The sequence below is a fragment of the Sorex fumeus genome, unplaced genomic scaffold, assembly GCF_029834395.1.
Source record: "Sorex fumeus unplaced genomic scaffold, SorFum_2.1 ptg000128l, whole genome shotgun sequence".
Classification (NCBI taxonomy): Eukaryota; Metazoa; Chordata; class Mammalia; order Eulipotyphla; family Soricidae; genus Sorex; species Sorex fumeus.
The window spans coordinates 39,621,563-39,637,690 of NW_026606185.1; the positions used below are offsets into that span (position 1 = coordinate 39,621,563).

At 37.8% G+C, this 16,128-nt stretch overlaps 1 protein-coding gene across 1 annotated transcript in view; it reads left to right on the forward strand.

The window, feature by feature from the left end:
- The window catches only part of KIAA1328 (KIAA1328 ortholog), a 347,137-nt gene that overhangs the window by 218,816 nt on the left and 112,193 nt on the right, over positions 1 to 16,128 (forward strand). Inside the window, exons 7-8 of the mRNA XM_056138132.1 lie at positions 1,676 to 2,343; positions 10,317 to 10,424. Of these exons, the coding sequence (XP_055994107.1) occupies positions 1,676 to 2,343; positions 10,317 to 10,424 (776 nt within the window). The remainder of the gene's footprint in view (positions 1 to 1,675; positions 2,344 to 10,316; positions 10,425 to 16,128) is intronic.

The window sequence follows — 16,128 nt, forward strand, 5'->3', positions numbered from 1 at the left end:
CACCAGTCCATCATTTTCAACTATTACAAAGTAAATTATTTGAATTTTCCACACTTCCTTGGAATTTCAGTTATCCTTTCTATTTCTAGAGTTGACAACCATCACAACTATTTAAGAATTATTTCTTTAAAAGAATGTAACGGTGGGTGAGATAAGGATTTCAAACTCCTCAGGGGTGGATGAGGATTTTGAAGAGTAAAAGAATGTGTGGTTGACTGATGGGACCTCCAAATATGTTTGTGTCCTACTTCCTAGAACCTGTGCATGCCACTTACATGACACAGGGACCTTGACATGACAGGAGACCCTACAGATACCATTAAGGAACTTGATATGAGATTACCTAGTTTTACCAACACAAATGGTAATCAAAATGGTTCTTATAAGGACACAAGATAGGGCTGGAGCAGTAGCATAACAGGTAGGACTTTTGGCCAACACAGGTTCTATCCCTGATACTCCCCTATAGTCCCCTGAGCACCGCCAAGTATGATCCCTGCATGCAGAACCAGGAGTAAGCCCTGAGCATTGCTAGGTGTACCTCCCACCCCTGAAAAAAAAAAAAGACATAGGAGAATGTCAGATGTTCCATGATAAGAGCAGTTGCTCTGAAAATGTGATTCAGATGAGTGCGTCAGCATCAGCAAGAGCTTGTCTAAAATGCAGATTCTGTGACTCTGCCCCAGACTAACTTGATTGGAAACTCTGAGGTTGAAACCCAAAAGTTTATGTTTCACCAGTCCTACAGATGCGTCTGATACATGCTCAGGTTTGAGAATCACTGATAGAGAATAAATTTGCTCTCTGAAGGAAAAACGGCTTGAGACGGAAATGCTGGGAAAGCTCATTCTGTTGGGCTGTTCAGGGTGATTCACAACTGTTTCTTCCTGAGTTCTGTCAGACTATAACCACTTGAACACTTAATTGAAAAATCACTTATGTTTGTAGCTAAAATTAAATACATTCTGTATTTAAATAACTGCCTTTGATTAGAATCATATTTTGTTGAAAATGGTTGTTTTTATCTGTGTGCTGTAAAGATCTTTATAAAAACTCATCAAATTTCTAGTAGTAACTAACATCCTATTCACTATTAGGTGAAATGTTTTATATCAAATCTCATGCTGTGTAATGGGCAATCAAAGGATATTTTAGGTGACTGAATGGATTTCTTGGCTCAGCATTCAAAAGTAAATGTTTTAAGATAAAAGCATTTAATGCTATTGCCTCTTTTCAAACTTAGTTTTATGTAAACCTCGTCTACAAAACCTTTGAAACCTTTTATTTTTTCCATTTTTATTAAGGCACCATGATTTCTAATACTTTGTAATGATAGCTTCATGCATACATCATCCCAACAGCACACCTACCACTGGAGTTACCACTTCCATCTACCAATATTCATCCAGACCTCTTAAAATTTTACATAAACAACCTGTAGCAACACTCTTTTCACTCATTCTTACATATTTCCTGACATGTATATTATATATTGAAAATGAATTTGCTCTGTGGTACATAACTGCTTAGCTACGTGGAAAGTATCATTTATTACTAAATAAGATAAAACAGAAGTTTCATTTTGTTAAGCAGATCATTAATTTCTAAAAAGACAAGGGGTCAACTCAATTATTTATACTCTTACTTGACAAAATGATCTTTTGGTTTCTTTTAGGTACCCAGTAGTAAAAGTACTCTCCAGTCTACATCCATGGAACTGAATAGTTCCTACTTGAGTGTTACCAAACCACCGATCTACCAAAATCAGCAGAGGCCCAAGTCTGCAAACCAGGACTCATGTTCAGAAACCCTTATGGAGTTAAGGAATAGTTCTGTGAAACCATCAATCCTTCATTGTTCCAAAGAGAAGCTAGACAGGGTGCCATCAGAGACCAGGACATGTAATTATGGGCCTCGGGTGAAAAAAACAGATGGAACCCCCACAGAGAAGGATTCACCAGAAGAATTGGTAATGAGGGAATGCCCACACCTTAAGCATACTCTTTCTAATCAATGCTGTGGTCATAAATTTTCTGAAACTACAGATCATGTCCTTGAGAGCCATCCTACCAATACTGCTTCTCCGTATTCCAAGACACATCTGGATTTATGTAATTCTTGTGGTCTTTCCTGGAAATTTCTGATGCGTGGCCAAGAGGCACTGCAGATTCATGAAAAGGATGTAAAAAAGCAGCTCTCAGAAGATAGAAGACACCAACTTATGCTTCAGAAAATGGAGCTGGAAATCGAAAAGGAGCGCCTTCAGCATTTGTTATCTCAACAGGAGACAAAACTTCTCCTGAAGCAGCAGCAGCTTTATCAGTCTCGACTTGATTACAATTGGTGAGTTCTATCTGTTCTTTCAGCCATGCCCGCACCTTGCAGAACACAGTGTAAATGATTGTTTTTGTTACTATAACAGATGTGTAGCAACAGAGGTTCCTTGGGATCTTGGCTTGCTCAGGATCATAACTGTAGTCACACATAAATTCCAGCGTTGCCTTTGGAAGTCCTGACAATTTACCTTATTTTCCAAAATACTAGCTTGTAACATCTACTTCTTTTCAATTCAGTGTAATTTTTGTGGGATTCCCAAGACAATATTTTAATTAGTATTACCATTACACAAAATCCCTTGATGTTTCATGTCATTGTAGAGAATAAAAGTAAACCTTGGGATTTCAGGATGTGGAAACAAAATGTGATGAACTGCAATTAGCTACTATCATTCTGTATTTATATCTCTCAATTATATGTAAAATGTCGAAAAAAATCTGGAGCCTTCAAAGTTTAAATAATCTCTTCTGGGGGTCAAAGAGATAGTACAGCCAGTAGGGCTTTGCCTTGCATGCAGCTGACCCAGGTTCAATCCCCAATACCCCCGATGGTTCCCCCAAACACTACCAGGAGTGATCCCTGAGTGATGGGCCAGAAGTAAACCCCAAACATTGCCAGGTGTGGCCCAAACCCCCTTCCAAAAAACTAATCTCTTGTTATCATGAATCATGACTTGTTCGATAACCACCTTGCAGGGTGGTGGGGGGGAGGGGCGGGGTGTTTCCAAAGTGGTGCTCAAGAAGTCAGCTTCTGCACAAACCACAGAGCTCAGAAGCCTCCAGGGTTACAACTGACTGTGCCTGGGGACCTCTGGGATTACACCCAGAGATGCATGGGGAACCTTGTGGTACCAAGGATCAAACCAGGGGCAGCTGAAAGTCATATGCTTTAGCCCCTGGGCTAGCCCTCTGGCCCCTTCCATAGCCAGTTTTTATAAAGTTTCATTTAGTTTGTTAACTTGATTTATTTAAGCAATTAGTACTATTTTATTATATATGTGTGTGTACATATACATCTCTACTATTTCCTCCTTGAAAAAAATTTATCATTTCTTTTACACATTTTTGTTAGATGTATATCTTATAAAGATAAGTAAGACTATGTTACATTTTTTCATTTCTTGGAGTTCATTTTCTTTCACTTACAGATCTTACTAATATTTTTAAAAATTTGATATCCTACACGATAACCTTTCAAAATGTGTAACACAAACCATAATGCCTAAAATGAGAGAGAGAAAGAGAGAAGAGAGGTGCTTGCCATAAAGGCAGGTTGGGGTTAGAGGTGGCTTGAAGAGATGGAAGGGAAAGTGGGGACACTGGTGCTGGGAAATTACACTATTGGAGGGATGGGTATTGGAACATTATATGACTGAAACACAATCATAAACAATTTTGTAATGCTCTATGTCACAGTGATTCAATAAAAAAAAATTTGATAGCCTTGGAAGTTTCACCTGGGCATTTTTTCCTTCAGTATAATTCTTATGGGTGAGAAGTAGTCTTCCATTTCCTCTACCATTGTGATCAAACCATCCCATGGTTTCACTGCCAAGACTATAAACTGTTAAATTAACTGAAAATAAAGTCTCTTACAAAATTGTGATCAAAGGCCAAAATGTTGCTTCAGTTTTATGACCCAAATCATTAACTTGTCCCTCTTAAGGACTTCATTCAACAGACTTTTACTGAATGCCCATTATGTAAGAAGAATAGTTTTAGGTTTTTAGAATATAAAAATGAATAAAATAAGTCTTTAGAGAAAGCACAGACTACAGGAGAAAATGGATAATTTTAGGATTAGGACAAGGTGTCATGTTCATGAACGTTTTATATTCATAGATAATGCTGCGTAATGATTACTAAGTATTCTCTTCATCATCCTAGCTTAGATGAAACAGATTTTAAGTAAGTTTTTTATATGTTTGATTTCTAGATATACACGTGCATATTCACAGAGATTATTTTCAACTTTTTATTTAAAAATAATTGTTAAGAGAGTAACACCAGACTAGCAATGTTAATTGCTAATAGATTCATTTATAAATTATCTGAAGTCTGCAAAAATAGCATAGAGAGCTCCCATATATCCTTCACCCAGTTTCTACCATGCCTATACCTTACATAACTGTAATCAATATTACAAAAGCAATAAATTAACATTGGCCATATGTATTTAGTTCTGTGCCATTTTGTCACATATGTAAATTTGTGAAACCAGCAGTACAATAAAATATAGACTTATTTCATTACTACCAGTATTTCCTTTCCACTTCCCTATTGGAAACTTGCCACTATCTTCTGACCTCACTATCAGTAAGCCTTGGAGCCAATAATTAGTCCTTGTGCTGTTTCTAGAATTTTGCCAGTTTAGTAATGTATAAGTGAATTTAAGCTTTTGTTGATTTTTTTCACTCAACATAATGTTGTTGAGGTCTATTTAGACTGTTGCATATACTCTGCGGTTAGATTGCTGAGTGAGTAGGATTCTGTGATGTAGACATAACATGATAAATGTATAATATTCATCTTTTGGAATGTAGATTTTTTTTACAGTTTTTTGTCTTTTATAAGTAAAGATGCTGTGTAAATTTTTCCATATTGTCGTTCTGACACATTGGGTCCACGGAATAGCAAGAAAGCTGGCCAACCCTGTTGGCACCAGCCAGGGAAGGAGGACAGCCCATAGAGGGAGGATGAGTACTCAGAGTGGTATGAAAAGATAAGACAGACAAAGACCAGACAGACAAAGGCCACCAACGGCTCCGGGAGCCTCTGCAGGGAGACTCACTTTATTGCAATCAGGCTTAGATTTCTATACCTTAAGAGAAAAGGGAGAACAATGGATGACCACCTTTCGGGAGGAGATTCGTGCACAAGTTCACAAGTAGTCAAACAGGGTGTTCTGCATCCTCACTCTCTCTGGCCGGCCGCCAATTAGTTTGCTCAGTGGTCCCTAAAGTATTGTTTTTGACAGTGACTGGAAACTGTATAGGCCATTTGAGGAGGGAGGGGACAGTAGCCACTGGAAAATCAAGGGACCTCTGCCAGGAAAGGTCCGGGAGCTCATCCGCAACCCCAGCTGTTCCCCCAGTCAACCCCTGCAGTGCCAGTTTTTAATTCCAACAAATTGGAATGAAGGAGACGTTACTGGGGCCTGCTCGAGGCAATCGACGATTAACAGGATGATTTGTGATTTGTGTGAAATTAAAATAATGAGGTCAGGAGACCGGTATAGCAGGTACATAGAACAACCGTCTCTACCATGTGGTCCCCTGAGCATCACCAGGCATCAGAGCCCTGCTCAGTGAAGGCCTAAAAGGCACCAGCTCCACCAGGTGGCTCACGTAATCCCCAGCACATAGGGCCCTTGTGTTGAACAGTTGACTCAGTAGGTCTAGCAGTGGGGCCCCTGGGATTCCTGAATACCACTGGAGAGCCCCTCCCCCAAATAAGTAGTATGGTTGATGGATCATATGGAAGGTACATATTTAGTATATACATTTACTTATTTTCATTTATATTTTAAAAATCTAAATACATATGTAGCTGACAGGCATGCCATTAAAAATACGTGGCTCCCAGCTCTGTATGAGAGATGATTCCTCCACATCCTCATCAGCATTTGGTATTGTCACAGATATTTATTTTACTTGTTTCAGTTTGTGTGAAGTAATATTTCATTGTGGTCTACTTAATACTTCCTTAATTGCTTGTGATGTTGAGCCTAATGATGTATTTTTCTTCTGTCAATCCTTTTAGGTAAATTAAGAACTCTTTATATAATCTACATAGTTTGTAAACCATTTTATATATTGCTAAGATCTATTTACTAATATTTTAAGATTTTGTATCAGTATTGATTTGTAGTGTTCTTTTTTTTTTTGTACTGTCTTCATCTGGTTTGGATCTCATTTATTTCATTCATTTCTTTTTCGGCTTCTGGTTGCTTTAGATTTATCTCTCCTTTTTCTGAATTTCTCAAGAGTGGAACTTAGATTATTGATTTGAGACTTTTCTTCCTGTCTTCTGTAAGTATTTAGTGCTATCTCTTTTTTCTTTCCAAACATTATTTAACTGTGTCACACAGATTTTGGTATGCTGGAATGTTTACTTACCCATGTATAATTCTATTACTTAGAGTTATCTGAAATTCAACCTTCTGAACATTAAAATTTCATTGTCATAGACCATGAATATCTATTTCAAGTGAATCATATGATCTGTGTTTACTGTGCCACTTATGAATTTTAAAGGCTAATATTAAAAGCAGGGTATGGTATGGCTCCAAACAGTGCCCGACTTGCATGTCTGAGTTCCCTGGGTTAGATTCCTACCACACAATCTCAAACCAAAACATGGCAACCAAAGTAGCAATTAAGTTCCAAGTAGATTTTGTTTTCTCATTCAGTTTTTCAAAGCTTTTGTATTGTTAGGGGTCATTTCTGTCTTTTTGTAATGTAGAATCTCTATTCATTTCCTCCTTTTTGCTCTCAAATAACCGTTATTTCCCAAAGGCAAGTTTGTCTCCTGGAGATTTTCCCAGTATAGTCATTTCATACAGTATTTTCCCAGAAAGTCATTGTTCTTTCTCTAGATGTGTTTTCTTCAAAATTCTCTGTTCCTCTTCACTACTACAAAAGATCTATGTTCCTTTTCACTACTTATTGACTTCTTATGTTTCATTACAGTGTAGTTCAACTCTCGGTGCTTGAAGTTTTTATATCCAAGTCTTGATCGCCCAATTTCTAGTTATTAAGAATATGCAAAATAAACATATTGTTTAATGTGTAATATCTGTAATTCAGTGTAGTTTTTGTTTCAGCTAACAGTTATTAAGCATCCTACTCTGTACAAAACCTTTATGGGATTACTAATAAAAAATAGTTAATCATATCACAAGTTTATTATATGTAATCTTGCTCTAATTTATATGTAATTTAAACTTCTGTATCTCTTTATTGTACTTGTCAATTTTAATGTCTTGAGGAATCCCACTTCAATTAAATTAATGAGTTAATATCTACTATGTACAAGGAATTTTTATAGTGCTCAGGATGTTCAGGAGAAATAGTATAAAGGCAGTCTTTAATGATATCCAAATGAGTAGCTCAGACTTACTTGTTTAGAATTTGAGAGTGGCCTGTCATTTTGGAATGAATTTGACATGTATTAAGATTTATTTTAATTGCAATTAATCATTCATTCTGCCTTATTGCTGTTATATAATAGCCAATAAAAGCAAGCTATTCAAATGGATATTACCTCTGTTGACCCTTTCCAGATTGATCAAAGAGGACTTATTTAGAAATACTCTATCTGATGATGTTAAGGATGACCTTAACTCCTTTATAGAGCAAAGGAGTGTTTATACGATGAGTAAAAGTCCTGGCTAATTATATTTTCTTTTGTCTTTCACCCTTAGAATTTGCTGTGGTACTGTACTTTATCCTTCATTGGGTTTAAAAATGCTGTTATCACCATTTAAAATGTGAGGTGTGTATGTGTGTGTGTGTGTACATACACACACATTATAAGGATCAGTGAGATAGTGTGTATAAAGAGGTTTTATTTGTTCAGTGGTAGCTGCTGTTGTCATCATCAGCAACATCATTGCCAGTGCTGCTGTAGAGGCTCCTGCTACCATGACTGTCACTATTGTTTTCTCATTCTCGTTTCATAATTTTCATAAGTTCCTAGAGGGCAATTAATCTACATACTTCTCTCTGTCATTGTGCATGTTTAGTTCCAGTTATAAAGAATGTCTTTTGATAATGATAGAAATAATAGTACTGGCTTAATGACATGTTTGCACATCTTCATGGTTTATTTCATAGCTCTAGAATATACTTTTACCCTTTATTCTAAAAGTAAATCAGAAAACAAATCTAATGAACTGATAAAATGGATAATAAGGGCCACCTGTTTAATAGCAGTGATTAATTTTCCATCCAAATCTAGTAAAAAAAGAACTTTACCTAACTTCTTTTTTTAATTTCTTATATGTTTTTATTTCTTCATGTATAATGGCATATTTTAAATCTTGAAACAATGAAAATCTCAGTAGTATATCATAACTGATGTGGGGATCAGAGAGACAGTACAACAGGTACAATCCCTGGCACCCTCTATGGTCCCCTTCACATTGCTAGGAGTAATCCCTGAGTGCAGAGCCAAGAGCAAGCTCTGAGCACTGCCAGGTGTGGCCCAAAACCAAAAACTAAAATAAAATAACTGATATGAACTGTCAGACTATTTGGAACAGTAGCTTTTTGATAAATTTCCTGGATTTCAATCCTAGGTCTGTCACTATCTAAATTTAAAACAGCTAGATTTTGGGTTTTTTTTAATTTAATTTAATTTTTATAAGGTTGGTCACAATAATTTATTACATTCCATATTCCAATACCAGTCCCACCACCATTACACCTTACCAACACCATTATTTCGAGTTTTCCCAACCACATCCCAAGCCTTCCCCAATAGCAGGCCCTAAATAATTTATTTTGAATTGTTGGTTATAAATAATTCTCTAAAAATTATCAAAAAAGGTTTCCTTAGAAGAAAGTGTGTGAAGATTGTTGTATCTCACTCTGGAGCCATTGAGCCCTTGTATAAGAGATGACTGATATGTTGTTATAGATTGAAACTTGTGTGCTGATATTTTTTTTAATTGAGATTGGTTGTCTCCTACCTTACACCCTATCCACTGTGTGCTGCTCCGGTACATCGGTGGTACAGGCTATGAGATGTTGTGCCACTGCGCGCTCCAGGAATTCTAAAATTTCAAATAGGGTGATGTAGCTGGATTGTTAACTGGATGGCGACTTTAGGGTCGGAGACATCTCTACATCTTGTTGATCTCTTTCGAGACTTATTTTTGAGTCTCTGGATCATGGCCAGTTAATGAACTTATATGGCACCAGAGGCAGCTCTTGGGCATGACTGCCAGGCTCCCGGAAGTCATCTAACTTTTTTTTTTATTTGCTGTTAATTTATTGCTCACTTTTTAAAAAAATTTTATTAGTGAAACACCATGAGGTACAGTTGTAGACCTACAAATTTTTGTGCTTGGGTTTCAGTTGTACAATGATCCAGTACCCATCCCTCCACCAGTGCCCATTCTCCATCATTTATTATCTTACACTCATAGAAACTTGAGGATGGATGACATTAGTATTTCTGAATAAAATGTATTCCAGTTATTTTCTGGGCTGTGGGGTGTTCCTGTAACCTAGAGAAACTCTGCTTTTCAGTGAGATGTTGTCCCACTATTTGAGCCACCTGTGTGAGAAGTTGGTGCCACCCTCTGATGGATATGTTGGGAGGTGTAGTGGTCCTTGTTACTAGAATGCCCATTTGGACTCTAGTCATCAGAACACTCTTGATGAAGGCTGAGGAGATAGCTCCAGAGGTCAAAACCTATCCTGCCTCTTCAGAGCCTTTAAGGGGCCCCTGGTCCTCCAGCACCAAAGGGAAAGTTCAGCCCATGTATGCACGCACTTAAGCACTTAACTTCATAGGCAATAAGGAGAAGCTTTAAATTTCTAGAGACGTGAAAACCCTCTAAATTATTTATAGGGTTGAGATTAGAAATGATATTCTAGGGGCTAGAGTGATAGCACAGCGGGTAGGGCATTTGCCTTGCACATGGCCCGACCCGGGTTCAATTCCCAGCATCCCATATGGTTCCCCTAAGAACGGCCAGGAGTAATTCCCGAGTGCATGAACCAGGAGTAACCCCTGTGCATCGATGGGTGTGACCCAAAGAGCAAAAAAAAAAAAAGATATTCTAATCAACTCAATCTTCCCCCACTCCTCTATTAATGATTTAAATTCCTGTAAAGTTGATTTGTGTTCATTTCCCTTATGTTTGTGGCATAACTGGGAACCTCACTGGGAGAGCATGATCTTCCAAGGGTTACTGTTCCACTTCTTAAGTTTCACAGTCTTCAGTTTTTTAAAAATTTCTTTCTTCAGGTTAAGAACTCAGACCGCTTGCACGTCAAGAGATCAGATCGCAGAAAAAGAGTTTACTAAGCCTCGGGAGCTCAATCTGAATATGAATGGGAGTGACTCTGGACGAAGGTAAACGAATATGTGTGGTATATACATTGCATACATGTTTGGCTTTATGTTTATAGCTCCATGAGTGGATCCCTTTTTCTGATTGTAAATACACTCTTCTTATATGCAAATACACTTTTTTTTTTTTGCTTTCTGGGTCAATGCACAGGAGTTACTCCTGGCTTCTGCACTCAGGAATTGCTCCTGGAGGTACTTGGGGGTCCATATGGGACTCTGGGGATCGAACCCAGGTCGGCCATGTGCAAGGCGAATGCCCTACCCGCTTTTCTATCACTCCAGCTCCTGCAAATACACTCTTGCTGGTAGGACTGGTAAAGTCTGCACAAACTTGCACACAGTATCTAATGTGTGCTCACCAAGGCTGCCTTCAAGCTACACATGAAAACCACTTGACCTTCACACAGGAAAACTGGTTCCTGCCATATACATTTTCAGGGCAGGATCTGTGGTGCATGGACTGAAGTCAGATCATCCTTTTCACAAGAGAAGCAGTCTGTTCCAGGTTTCAGTTCATTGCAGGAAAGAATTTCCAGAGTAGTAGAAGTGAAGTTCAATGGTCTTTATTGAGAAAGGGCAATAATTCTAAGGAGAATGTGGGTTTTTCCAGAGAAAGACAGAGCCTCAAAGAGAACAGAATTCAACATGCTAAAACAAGGCAGAAACATCTCCAAAGTAAAAGGGTTCCTGTTGGGAGGTGAGCCACCCCAGAATAGAGTGCCGAAAAGTCTGGGGAACTCCAGAACAGAAGGCTCAATTTGCTTTCCAAAACTCAAAAAAACAAAACTCATGATACAGGGTTTATTTTTTTCCCCAAGCTGCCTCAGCTTGGACTAAGGGTCATGGCTAGGGAAATGTAAAGACTTTCAGCCCTGGTGGTCTCCTTGACAAGGTCTGATCTTTGTGCTGAAATAGCAGCTAGATATTACTTTTAACAGTATAGCTCATCTATTCAAACACTTCGTGGTGTCATGATTTTTTTTTCTTCACACATTTCTTGGTTTTATAGAACCCTGAAATTTACCTCTAAAGGGTACCCTACATGACTGCCTACCTCACAATTACAACACTTTGAAAAATACAGAAAAATATTAAAAAGCAAAAATCATTCCTAATCCTGCCATTCACAGACAATTCTTTGAGTCTTTTCCCCCTTTCACTCTTTCACGCTAAGGTTTTCTATATTGAGTAATAGAAGAATTATGCTTATGCAGAAATTTATTTCTTGCCTTTTTATTGTATAAATTCTGATACCATCAAATATTTTTTATTTAAATTGATTCAACAAACATTGTATAACAACTGTGAAATATTTATTTGTCTGCTGTTGGATAATAGAGGGTTTTGAAATGGTAAAATATGCCTTGCAGAATATTTCTGTAGTTAATGTTTTTACTTGATCTTTACCTATTTCTGGAGAGGGAGAGGAAGGTCTTTTGCGGATATGTATGGAGGGGTTAGTCTGACATAAGCACCTGCATGGCCTGGACACTACTGCCTCACACCAGCCTTATTCAGTGGCCATCAAGCTCCACCCGAGGGCACTTGTTCACCACCAGCTGCTTTTTCAGGAAGTTGTGACCTCAGACTAGAGGAAAGGATAGAGAAGTCAGTCAATCTTAACCGCAGCTGAGGTTGCCCCGGTTCATCATTTACCCTTGCAGGGAAAAAGAAACTCACAAGGAGATTAATAGTAAGTAAAATATTTTTGTTTAGAAACTCGGTGGAGAGAGCAAGAAAGTCTGTAACTCATACAGGCTTCTCTAGCAGAAAGAAAGCCCAAGTAGCTTTTAGTAAGTTGTTATATATGGATATTCTCCAAATTGCCTTAGCCTGGAATTCTCATTCACACATAGAATTATCGGGATGTTGTAATAGGGCTTTGAACCTTTGATGATCTTTCATATTCTTATCACAGTTGTTCCCTCCTGCTGTAATTTCTCGGGGCATTCAGCCTTCCCTGGCTCGACCTGTTAGAGTCTTATCAGGCCTTAGTTCCCACAGCCACAAAAGAGGCCCATCCTTCATGCTTTTGTCTACTTTATGGCTTGGTGACAGTAACTCCTTTAGAGGACATCTTTGTTTGAATACTTCCCAAGAAACTCCTTGCCATGGTCCCCCTATCAACCTCTGTGCTTGATTTTCATGAATTTTCAGTATTTCTCACCATTATTTTTTCCAGTATTTTCTCTCTCTCTCTCTCTCTCTATTTGGGTTAATGATACATATTAGCAAATTAGACCCTTAAATATTATTCCAAAATTTCCAGATTCTTTTAAAATTAAATCCTTTATTTTGAACATTTCAACTAATTTGCCCTGAAGTTTTTATCATCTCCCCTGTTTCTAATTAGTTATTAAGTCCAATTGTTTTCTTATGTATGCTGGATTTTTTTAGTTCTATAATTTTCACTTTAATCTCCAGTATAATTTGTTTCTCTATTTGAGTTTACTATTGTCAGGCTGTGGAAGAAATTATACTATTCAGAGCCTAGACAGTAAGTCAAACAAAACCCAGACTAGTTTATGAATAAAAGTAGAGAGAAATTCATATTACATTATATACCTCTCATATTCATAGAAGAGACCTAAAGAATTATTTGAACTCACCCACAAGTCTTCAGAAGCAACCTTTAAGTAAATTTAGCTGATGTGGAAAACATTGAAAAACCCCAGCTCCCAGAAGAGAACAGTGCAGTCTCCTGCCCCCACACCTGGCTGTCCTCGCCAGGCCCCTTGGAGGGGAGCGGGCTGAGTTTTCCTTCCCGCCCCGACCAGGACTCCATCAGCCGAAGACCTCCAGAACCAGCCACCACCATGCTGAGATCACTCTTCACACACATGAAGGTACCGGCAGAAGAACAAAGGCATGCAGGTCCTGGGGCTGAGATCTCCAAGCCTGCTCAGATCAGGGCTGAGCATCCTCCACCCAGGTCCTCCATATTCTAGTAGGCAGGGGTCACACCCACCAACTGGCCCCCTGGCACCGTGTAATCCCATCAACGGCCAAGACCCAGAGACTACAAAACCCAGCTCCCAGAAGACCACGTGACATCTTATTATCTCATTCTTACTTTGGACAACCTGGCAGGCTACCAAATGTAATCTGCCCACACGGCAGAGTCTGGCAAACTCCTGTGGTATACCCAATATGCCAAATACCAGTAACAATGATGGGTCTCATTCTCCTATCCCTGAAAGAGCCTTGAATATGACACTTTTTAAAAAATCTCAGGGCTAGGACAAAGGAGACGTTACTGGGGCCTGCTCGAGGCAATTGACGAACAACAGGATGGTCGTGATCGTGATCGTGATCGTGATCGTGATCGTGACCATGGAAAACATTGAAAAGAAGCAACTAAAGATCTGTTAAGAAAGTTAGCAAAGAAGGTGCAATAAAACAAAAGTATGCTGATTTAAATCCTGATTCAGAGGTAAAGTAAGGCTTTTAAAGAAGAGGTTCACTGCCACGAGTTGCCCCCCACGAGTGGCTCTTCGGCACAGCCATAATACCAGACGCACAGAAACCAATCTCGTAATTATCTGGCTCTTTGCAGAAATCCAAAATCATCATATGATTCTCATAACCAGCTATAGAAAACAAAGTGTTTCACAATGCCTTTTCAGCAATTCTGATTTTTTGGGGGGAAATTCTAAACAATAATGGTGCATCTTTTGTCAAAATAATGAATGTAATCAATGTAGAGAAAAGTTAAGTAGAAATCTGCCTCACAGCCATTGGGAAGGGTGGGAGGAGGGGTATATTGAGGTTCTTGGTGGTGAAAATGAGTACTGGTGAAGGGAAAGGTGTTTGATTATTGTATGACCGAGACTTAAACCTGAAAGCTTTGTAACTTTTCCCACAGTGATTCAATAAATAAATAGAAGAAGAAAATAAATAAATAAATAAATAAATAAATAAGTAAAATTATGAAAAAAAAGTAAGGTGGAGTTCATGCCCAATTCAATCAGCTAATCAGTGACTGAATAAATAGCAGTACTCCTACATAAAAAGAAAGAATGAAAAGAAAGAAAGAAAGAAAGAAAGAAAGAAAGAGAGAAAAAGAAAGGAAGAAAGGAAGAAGAAAGAGAAAGAAAGAAAGAAAGAAAGAAAGAAAGAAAGAAAGAAAGAAAGAAAGAAAGAAGAGGTTTACAATGTAAATATCTCTTTCAAAGGCGATTTTAAGTATACCTCCAGGTCCCCTCCCATGAAATCATTATTTTGTCAAGGATATGGAAAATTGCTTTCCTGCACTATCATATTCTTTATAGGCATTTTTTTCTTTAAAATATTTATGTTCCAGTTCTAACACAGGGATGATCTTGGGGTTCGTCCAGTGATGAACAATTTTTAGTATGTTTCCTTCTATGTCAGGTAAATTTAGTATGTTTCCTTCTATGTCAGGTAAATTTTTATTGTATTCTGGTTATTGTGATGAGTCTGGAATTGAGAAATATAGTCCTCTGATCAGTGTTAATTTTTTGGATTAGCAAACTCCAAGCTCTTTATTGTCCTGGAATAGGCAGCCATGAAAATGACTGCTGGTTTTATATTGTTAACTCATGTATGATTCTGCCCAGTTAAAGTGTTGTGTTAGCTATAAAAGAGCAAGGATATTACATAGAACTTGTAATATCCTCTTTCTCTTATTGCTAGGATTTCTTTCCATTTTCAAATGCTTTAGCCAACCTAGATTTTGTCCTCTATTTAAATCTTCCCATAAGCTAAGAACTATTAATAAAATAATTTTAATAAAATAATTTATTAAAAGTAGTAATAAATGAGAACACTCTCACCTTTATTTTCTTTCAAATGCTCTTCTACTTTTGCTTTTTCTGCCTATTTTGGACTATGCTTTATTATATTAAAGATTTTCTTTTCTCTGAATTAATGTTTGTTACTTGGGTCAAGGTTGGTCCTATTGGAGCTATTAATTCATTATCAGAAACAGAACCCAAGAATTCTAATTCAGTAAGTCAGAAGGGGGAGATGCAGAATAATCTTTCTCAAAAGTGGAATGTAAAGAGTCAAATGGCCAAAGACAGCAGAGTCAAAAGAACTGGTACATTACCATGGTGGAGGATTGGCAGGAGATTGATTAAGGAAGGGGGGACTCTGGTGGAGGGTTTGGTTTTGGAATGCTGTATGCTTGAAACTTGAGTGTTAGCATGATTATAAATCACAATGCCTAAAATTTTTTAAAAAATGAATTCTATCTTCACCGTTTTATCATAATTTATCTTAAAATAATGGTAAAGTGTATGTAATCTCAGTGCCTAAAATTTGTTGTTTAATTTAAAGAATTCTAACTTCAGGAACCAGAGAGCTAGTATGGCAAGTATGTCACTTGTTTTGCATGTGGCCAACACAGGTTTGATTTCCTGGCATCTCATATCATCCCCTGAGCCAGCCAGGAGTGATCCCTGAGAGCAGAGGCAGTAGTAAGCCCTGAGCACCACCAGGTGTGACCAAAGAGAATTCTAACTTCGGCACCATTTTACTATAATTTATTTTTAAATTTTGGTGAAAAACATAATCTCCCTCTCAACTTTATTTTTAGTGTACAGTTCAATCATACTAAATGTACTCACATCACAATTTTGACATTGTCTCTGCAAAACTGAGACTTTAACTGGAATCAACTCTGCATTTCCCCTTTCTCACAGCTCCTGGCAGCTGCCATTCAACTTTCTGTGTAAGCCTGTTG